General features: G+C 39.4%; 1 protein-coding gene across 1 annotated transcript in view; it reads right to left on the reverse strand.

Annotated features, from left to right (window-relative positions):
- Positions 1-890: 890 nt before the first annotated feature.
- The window catches only part of LOC101852511 (sodium/hydrogen exchanger 10), a gene marked incomplete at its 5' end in the record, with an annotated part of 55,825 nt that continues 46,591 nt past the window's right edge, over positions 891-10,124 (reverse strand). The window contains 2 exon segments of the mRNA XM_013088552.2: positions 891-1,921; positions 4,800-4,882. Coding sequence (XP_012944006.1) covers positions 1,475-1,921; positions 4,800-4,882 — 530 coding nt within the window.

Below are 10,124 nucleotides of genomic sequence, written 5' to 3' on the forward strand. Positions count from 1 at the left end.
CAAACTGACAAGATCTTTCGCTGTCTATAGCCGGGTACCCATTCCCACCTGGGTGAAGTGAGGAAAATTCGTGTAAAGTGCCTTTCCCAAGGACACAACATCGGGCCCTTGACGGGATTCGAACCCACGACCTTACGGTTGCGAGTCCGAGAGCCTAACCACTAGGCCACCGATGCCACAAATCAAATGACGATAGTAAGGGTTATGAAAAAAATGCAGCAGTTCTTTGCCGCAGTTCAGGCCACAGTTATGAGCAGGAAATTGATGAATCAGCCCATTTACAATTCTACTGTGCGAAAGAACACGTTAATGTCCCCCATTTGGGAAAGACCTAATAAAGACACAAGCGCTGAAGAGAAAGAATTTTGTAATTCTAGAGTAGCGAAGGTTTCGAGGACCTTTCAATACTTTAGAATTTCAAAGTTAAATGTGAGGCATCGTGGTGGAATCAGGCTCTCGTCAAGTTTTGGGAATGTACAGTTATTGGTATAATCTTAAAGCTTGTTCACTTGTCTTTATTTGGATGGAAAAAAATATCCATTTATCTTGAATGCAAGTCGAGATATTTGCGATTGAAGGAGGTGGGGGTCACCTGTTTTCAGAAGTAAAATTAGTGAGAAAATAGCCGCCAAAGATTAGTTATTTCCTTATCTTAAAAGTCCGTGGTAACTGAAAATTTACCATTGTTGTGCCTTTAATCAACGTTTTTCAGAAAAACCCACACAGAAATTAGTTCTTTAATGGGCATGAAAGGTGTTCAGGCCCTGTGGAAAAATGCAAATTTCTTCACTTTGATTATTTTGACGAGGGCCTGATTCCACCACGCTGCCTCATATATATGTTCAGCACTTTAAAAAACATAATTTGTTTCACAACAAGTCAGGCTTTTCTGGAATGCAATTCTTTGAATATTTTGACAACGTCTCCGAACAATCTTTTACAATTTAGATGTAGGAGATAGAGAATTTGATTTCTGACCTCTTGGTCTTAGTAACTCAAAACGACCAAAAATGTCAGACAGAATTTTGCAATGCTCAGGTAGCGCTCTATTTATGCCCCAACATTTAAAATATATTTTTCTACCCCCTTTCCCATCGTAAATCTCCACCACTTTCCCATCGTAAATCTCCATCACTTTCCCATCGTAAATCTCCACAAATCTCCACCACTTTCCCATCGTCAATCTCCACCACTTTACCATCGTAAATCTCCACCACTTTCCCATCGTAAATCTCCACCACTTTCCCATCGTCAATCTCCACTACTTGACTCCCAAGTCCAACAAGTAATCTATGTCCGAATTAATCTAACCTTTTGATGGTGACCTTTAATTTATAGATACTGTTCTTACAATTCCTCTGAATTCTCCTCTACCTCATCCTACTCTTCCCCCGTTTTAACTCTTTCACTATTTCCCCTTTCCACTCATTCCCCTTTCCTCTCTGCTCCTCCCTTTCCTCCACTTTTTTCACTTTTATAGTCTTACACCTTCTTCCATTCCCTCTGCCCTTCCTCCTCTCCCTCCATCTCGGCCTCCTCCTCCTGCTCCTCCTCTTCCTTCTCCTCCACTTCCTCCTCCTCCCCCTCCTCCTCCTCCTCCTCCTCCTAATCTTATACCTCCTAACCAATCATATCTCCCTCCTCCTCCTCCTCCTCCTCCCCCTCCTCCCTGTAAGTCGGACACATTCACCGCCACGTTAGGACAGTACTTGTAGTGAGCCTTAAGCTCGCGGCCCGGGCAGCCGTCAGAGGAGCCAGAGGAGAGAGTCAGTCGATCGTCCTCTATCGCAGGTGGCACGCCGGCCTGGGAGCTGGAGTCGAACATCAGCCTCTCCTCTTGAGCCGGGGACAGGAACAGGTTGCCGTCTTCCATCATGGTGTTGCGTACTACCAGGAAGATGACACGGGGGCCTTTCTCCGGCTGGCGAGATAGACAGATAGATATATAGATAGATAGATAGATAGATAGATCGATAGATAGATAGATGGATAGATAGATAGATGGATAGATAGAAAGATAGATAGATAGATAGATAGATAGATAGATAGATAGATAGAAAGATAGATAGATAGATAGATTGAAAGATAGATTGAAAGATAGATAGATAGATAGATAGACAGATAGATAGATAGATAGATAGATAGATAGATAGATAGATTGATAGATAGATAGATAGATAGATAGATAGATTGAAAGATAGATAGATAGATAGATAGATAGATTGAAAGATAGATAGATAGATAGATAGATAGATAGATAGATAGATAGATAGATAGATTGATTGAAAGATAGATAGATAGATAGATAGATAGATAGATAGATAGATAGATAGATAGATAGATAGATAGATAAGATTTCACTGGTTAGAGTGTTTTCCGTTTTGGTATTAATTAAATTTCAATTTTGCCAAGATGGCGGCCGAAGTCTCCTCCTTCTAACTGCTGTCTTTCAGCCACACTCCTGATCTCAGGGAAGGTAAGATCGAACACCTAGTCTTCTCGGATAAGGCCAACAAATCTCAGAAGCCCTGAGTGCATGTAGGACACGTTAAAGATCCATTGGTGGTACTAAAATCGATAAGAGTAGGCTTCAGCAGCCACACTCGCACAATGGAAGAAGGTCCAGTCGACTAAGAAACACACGCGAGACGTGCTTTATTCCAGTTGTGCCACCATCTCTGCTATAAATCTTTGTTTCGTTTCGAAAATTAATATAAGGAAGTGGTCAACCTTTTTCAACTACAACAGTTGTCATTCTGCACTGCAAACTGCTGTTCGCACCGGGAGGATGATCCATTCATCTCACCTGCCTGGTAAAGAATGATGATCCATTCATCTCACCTGCCTGGTAAAGAATGATGGTCCATTCATCTCACCTGTCTGGTAAAAAATGATGGTCCTTTCATCTCACCTTTCTCTGTACATAGTAAAGAATGATGGTCCATTCATCTCACCTGTCTCTGTACATAGTAAAGAATGATGTTCCATTCATCTCACCTGTCTCTGTACATAGTAAAGAATGATGGTCCATTCATCTCACCTGTCTCTGTACATAGTAAAAAATGTTGGTCCATTCATCTCACCTGTAAAACCAGTCTTTGTACATAGTAAGGACTAATAGTCTTTATTTTATCTCACTTGTGAAAACAGTCCCTGTACATAGTAAGGAATGATGGTCTTTTTTATTAGGAAGTTGTTAGGGGACTGTACAGTCCCGTAGCGCTACCCACTCGGGGACTGCGCGCACAGTCCCCTTGTGCTGCTTTGAGCACTGGGGGACTGAAAAGAAACAACCTTTGACCTTTGGATCGAGATCAGCAAGCCTTAGACATCATCGGACAGATCTAGAACCTACTGATACATAACTAGATCTAGAACCTACTGATACATAACTAGATCTAGAACCTACTGATACATAACTAGATTTAGATCTAGTGAAGTTAATTAGTATGGTGGGAGAATCTAGATCTAGAGCCAAATACTGTTTATTTTAAGGCGAATTTATCGTTTATGTCGACAGGTTTGATGATCTATCTAGAGTCTAGATATAAATCTAGTAGTAGGGCCTACTAATGACATAGACTGTAGACTAGATCTATACTACATGGTAGGTCTACTCTTCTTCAATGAAAACAATTCCAGTCTGTATCTATAATATCTAGGACTAGCTAGACCTAGATCTAGATCTAGATCTAGTTTAGATCTGGATCTAGGCCAAGTAGTAGGCCTAGTATCAGTATTTATTACCAAAGATTCACTACTTCCAAGGTACTACAATCCTTCTTTGGGTTTTCGGTGTAAGTATTCGCACCCGAGGTGAGAATACTCCACATATAATAGATCTAGATCTAGATCTATATTATTCTCACCCAGGGTTTTTCGTTTCCGCCCTTTTTAGATCTAGATCTATTTTGTTTAGAATTTGAGTTTTGCACAGTCCCCCAACAACTTCCATTGCTCTATATCTTGGTAGTAGAGAATCTTTGGTAATACTAAACTAGATCTAGGCCTAGATTTTAGATATTTTAGACACAGACTACCATGTAGTGTTGTCTATACAGTCTACGTCATAAGTAGTTCTACTACTATATCTAGATCTAATCTAGATAGATCCTATTCTTGATCAATAAACCTGTCGACATAAAAATATAAATTCGCCTTAAATAAACTGTGTTTGGCTCTATATCTAGATTCTCCCGCCACACTCATACCTTTAACAGTTGCTAGATCTAGATCTATGTATCAGTAGCGACACTTGGTGAACCATTTGATTCTAGATTTAGATCTAGACCTACAATGTAAGAACTATTACAATATAGATCTAGTCTAGATCTAGACTACGTCAATTCTACTGGATCAAGAAAACTTTCACACAGTGGGTGACTCTACCATAGGGCCTACTCATTATTTTTTTTAAAACAGAACATCATAGCTCCCAAAAACATCGCCAACAGTCAAATCAAACAACATGTTGTCAATTTGTCCTGGGAGGATATTTAAATGTTGTTATGTCTAATGGTGGCTTGTTGTCCTCGATCCAAAGGTCAAAGGTTGTTTCTTTGCAGTCCCCCAGTGCCAACAGCAGCGCTAGGGGACTGTACAGTCCCCTAACAACTTCCTTTTTATTATCTTACCGGCGAAACCAGTCCCTGTAGATAGTAAGGAATTATGGTCTTTATTTTATCTCACCTGTGAAACCAGCCCCTGTAGATAGTAAGGAATTAAGGTCTTTATTTTATTTTACCTATGAAACCAGTCTTTGTACATAGTAAGGAATTATGGTCTTTATTTTATCTCACCTGTGAAACCAGTCTCTGTACATAGTAAGGAATGATGCACGGTCCTACATACTGTGCCTGGCTGTAGTAAGCCTTTGCGAAGCCTGAGAAGGGGTGGGATATTGATGAGATTCTTAAAATAGGGGCCCGGGGGAGGGGGGGGGGAGGGGGAGGAGTGGTGGAGATACAAAAAAGGAGTGGTGATAGTGGAGGAGACAAAATGAGAGTTGGGGGGGGGGGTGAGATAGTGTGGAGTTCGAATTAGTTTCAATAAAGAGAAGCACTTCGTTACATAAACAAGTCACTGATGTAGCGAAGGGAAACCGGAACACAATGAGAACCATCCGAAGGAAAGAAAATGCGTTAAAAATTAGGGTTGGGAGGAAGGGGGGGGGGGGTAGCAGAACGACACAGCGGATTCCCCGGATTTTTAAAAAGTCTCTTGGGGCAGGGCAGTAAAGTGTTCCACTCTAAGGTACTTAATCGCCCGTTTTTTACTTTTTGGCAAAGCTGGGCGAAGAGTCGATTCCTGAATCGATTCCCACGATTAATGCTACGGAAGAAAAGTTCCGACTCCTTTTACTTAAACCAACGTTACCAATTACTTTAATCATTAAAATCTTCTCTTTTTTAAAGGATTTATTTTTGAAAAATAAAATTTGATGCTTCGTAGTGCTCCGAAATCAAGGTTATCCCAAGTCCTGAAAATGTTCGGAGCCAACCAGGTAACCACCTGTAGAAATCACATCATTAGAAAGTAAGTAATTGGGTTCGGAGTCGAGTCCGACGATCCCTAGCTTTCAACAATCGGGAACCTCGCCGCCCAGCACTACTTTTTGGAAAAAAAGGGGGGTAAGGGGGTCAGGGTTATTGGTTTACTCTTTAAAAAAAATATATAATACGTGTTTCAGAAATCTGGGCTCAACTTATTTGTGCGGCAGCGTGGTGGAATCAGGCTCTCGTCAAAATAATCAAAATGAAGAAACTTGCATTTTTTTCCGCTGGTTTGTGAATGTTTATCAAATTTTTGTTTTTTGGCTCAACACCTTTCATGTCCATTAAAGAAATCATTTCTGTGCGGATTTTTCTGAAAAACGTTGATTAAAGGCACAGAAAATCTAAATTTTCAGTTGCCACGGACTCTTAAGCTAAGGAAATAACTAATCTTTGGCGGCCATTTTCTCACTAATTTTACCTCTACACATGTGACCCCCACCTCCTTCATTCACAAATATCTCGACATGTTTTCAAGATAAATGGATATTTTGTTCATACAAATAAAGACAATTGAACAAGCTTTAAGATGATACCAATAACTCTACATGCCCAAAATTTGACGAGAGCCTGATTCCACCACGCTGCCTCACATTTGTTTGTTGTTGTTGTTTTGTGTTACAGTTTTGATCATACTTTAGTTTAGAGCTGAACTAAGAGTGAAAATCATCTGAAATGTAATAATATAGAAGAGAATCAAACAACATCTAATTGACTGTGAGATAAAAAAAAAAAAGAAAGAAACTTGGCGGTGGATTTGGCATACACTTAGGAAGCCAGCCGACAATAAGACAAGACAAAACTTGAAATGGAATTCCCAAGGGAGGAAGCAGAGAGGAAGGCTGAGATCCACCAGGGAATGAGATATTGAAGCAGATATTAGACATGGTGTTGGTCAAAAAGATGTAGGCACGTTGTGCTGGATGGTGTGTTGGTAATCGTAGGAGATGTCCGAACCATTTGATTCTTTGGTGTTGGAAGTGATGCATGACATCATTTGTGCACACCATTTCTCGGATTACAGAGTTTCTAATTTTGTCTCGCCTGGTCTCGTTTACTGCTTTTCTAAGGCATCGCATTTCACAGGTTGTAATTCTTTGCTCTAATGTCTTGTTCGTGATCCATGTTTGGCATTGATGGGTGAGTGTTGGGATGAATATGGTGTTGATCATTTTAAGTTTTATTGTCATGGGGAGGTTTGGATGTTTCAGTAATGGAGTAAGCTAGCAACTAACATTATTGGCCTTGTGTACTCGTGTTTCAATTTCTCTGTTTAGTCGCCCATCCTCAGTGAATATACTTTCGAGGTAATAGAATTCGATGGCAACAAGGCTAGAGGGCGACCGAGAAAGACCTGGATAGATGGAGTCAGGGAAAAATTAACCTCCAACGGCATCCCTCTGACCAAAGCTCTTCTCAGTTAGTTTAGTAAAGAGTTTTACGGCACTTGCAACACAATAAGGTCATATAAGTGCCGAAGATTAGAGGTTTTACAAGAGAGTAACAACAAACGTAAAAAAGAAGGAGGAGAGATAAGGACGATAAATGCTTAAGAGAAAAGAAGGAGCAAACCACACCAGAGCACCCGCCAACCACCCACTCAAAATTCTCCGGCTGACGACAGAAAGATGTCTCTTTCTTCCGGCTACACCCAAAAAGGGGATAAGTGGCGGACAAGAGTAAAGGTAAAAGTAAAGTTGGTCAAAATTAAAACTATCCTATGATTGTGAGGCAGCGTGGTGGAATCAGGTTCTCGTCAAAATAATCAAAGTGAAGAAACTTGCATTTTTACGCAGGTTTGTGAATTTTTATCGAAATTTTGTTTTTTGGCTCAACACCTTTCATGCCCGATAAAGAACTCATTTCTGAGAGGTTTTTCTGAAAAACACACAAAATGTAAATTTTCAGTTACCACGGACTCTTAAGCTAAGGAAATAACTAATCTTTGGCGGTCATTTTCTCACTAATGTTACCACTGAAAACAGGTGACCCCACCTCCTTTATTCACAAATATCTCGACTTCTATTCAAGATAACTGGATATTTTTTCATCCAAATAAAGACAAGTGAACAAGCTTTAGGATGATACCAATAACTCTACATGCCAAAAATTGACGAGAGCCTTATTTCACCACGCTGCCTCACAATTCATTTTTAGAAGATCAACAGTAGCCCTCATGAGATATCCGTTGGTGTGTGAACTAAACCAAATTGAACTCAAGTCCGGTTGAGCCACATGGATTAACAGATTTTTGGTAAAAGTCTACTTGAACCTCCCAGTTGGAACTTACTTGACCTGTCAAGGTCATTGTGGGTCTCCACTCTAACAGAGCCACATGCAGGTCGTAGTGACGTCATGCCCGAAAGTAGCTTTTAAAGTCATTTTAAGAGGGGGGGGGGGGAGGGGGGTGTTTTAAATTGACGATTTTCGGTCAATTTTTGGTATCTGGACTTTTTAACGTATTGTTATAATACTACAAATAACAAAGTCTTGTAAATCTGAAATGTGCTTACTTTTTGTCTTACGATCATCATCTTTCATATTTTCTGTCCTAGAACTTTCATTTTTCCTTGTAACAATATGTGAGGCAGCGTTGTGAAATCAGGCGCTCGTCAAAATAATTAAATCGAAGAAAACAGCAGTTTTCTCCCTGCTTAGCAAATTTTATCAAATTTTTGTTTTTTGGCTCAACACCTTTTATGTCCATTTGCAAACACATTCATTTTAGGATTTCACCGAAAACGTTGATTAAAGGAACAAAAATATAAATTTACAGCTTCCATGGACTCTTCAGCTTTGGAATTTACCTAGTTTTGGCGGCCATTTTCTCGCTAATTTTACCTCTTAAATCAGATGACCCCCACCTCCTTCAATCCAAAATATCCCCACTTCTATAGAAGATGGACGGGTAATTTTTTTTATTGAAAGCAACACATGTGAACAAGCTTTAAGATGATACCAATATCTCAATATGCCAAAAAATTGATGAGAGCCTGATTCCACCACGCTGCCTCACATTGGTCGTTTTTTCCACAAAACTTCAATTTTGATGGGGGTTTTTCACCTACTTTTTTGTTCTCTTCTTGATTCCAATGAAATTTTTAGGGCTTGTTATTCACACCGTAACCTTACTCTATAAGGTGGAAAATAAAATAAGTGAGATGAATGTAATCGAATTCAGAGGCACGAAGGGGTAGGTCAGTTATCCGTCTCTAACTTTTTTCCTAGTCAAGATATCCAAAATCCCAACAGTGTAAAATTGTGTATTGAGTATATCTATCAATGTACCAAATTTGAACAAATGTTACCATGGCAAACGTAGACCTAAACAATAACAATAACAACAACAATTACAACAACAAAAACAACAACAACAACTACTACTACTACTACTACTACTACTACTACTACTACTACTACAGAAGCAGCAACAACAAAGATCAAAGGCAATCACGATAACAATAATAACAATGATGGAGGTAACGACAACAACAACAACAACAACAACAACAACAACAACAACAAAAACAGTACTGGTGAAATAGTATGGGTTTAACGCCCCTATCAACACTATTAGGTTATTCAAGGGGCGGGACCTCCTAGTTAACGTCCCTCTCCGATAGTACCAAGCCAAGTGGGAAGTTCGTGTAAAGTGCCTTTCCCAAGGACACAAAGTCGGACCGAGCTGAGGCTCGAACCCCCGAATACGCAATCTCACGATAACGAGTCTAACAACGCCAACTGCTACAACAGTAGCAGAAACAACACAGAACAAAAGGGAATAACAAAAACAAAAATAGCAAAAACAATGGGAACAATACTACAGCAACAAACAAGGATTTTAAAAAAATGAATATAAAAGAAAGGACAGCAACAAACACAACAACATCTACAACAACAGCAGCAGCAACTACAAAGACCAAAGGTAATAACGATAACAATAACAACAATGTCGAAAATAACAACAGCAGCAAACACAAAAACAGAAACAGGAATAACAACAACAAAACTAACAACAACAACAACAACAACGACAACAAAAACAACTACAGCGGCAACATACACTACAGCAGAAACAACAACAACAACAATAACTATTGCAGCAGCAACAAACACAATGAACAGAAACAACAACAACAACAACAACAACAACAACAACAACAACAACAACAACAACAACAACAACAACTAAAGCAGAAACATACACAAAAGCAGAAACAACAACAACGACAACAACAACAACAACAACAACAACAGCAACAACAACAATAGCAACAACAACAACAACAACAACAACAAAAACAACAACAACTAAAGCAGAAACATACACAAAAGCAGAAACAACAACAACAACAACAACAACAACAGCAACAACAACAACGAATATAACAAAGACAACTACAGCAGCAAAATACACAAAAACAGAAACAACAACAACAACATAAACACAAACAAAAACACCACCAACAACAACAACAGCAACAAAAAACAACAACAACAGCAACAACAACAACAACAACAACAACAACAACAACAACAACAACAACAACAACAACAACAACAACAACAACT

The sequence above is a fragment of the Aplysia californica genome, unplaced genomic scaffold, assembly GCF_000002075.1.
Source record: "Aplysia californica isolate F4 #8 unplaced genomic scaffold, AplCal3.0 scaffold00760, whole genome shotgun sequence".
Taxonomy (NCBI): domain Eukaryota; kingdom Metazoa; phylum Mollusca; class Gastropoda; order Aplysiida; family Aplysiidae; genus Aplysia; species Aplysia californica.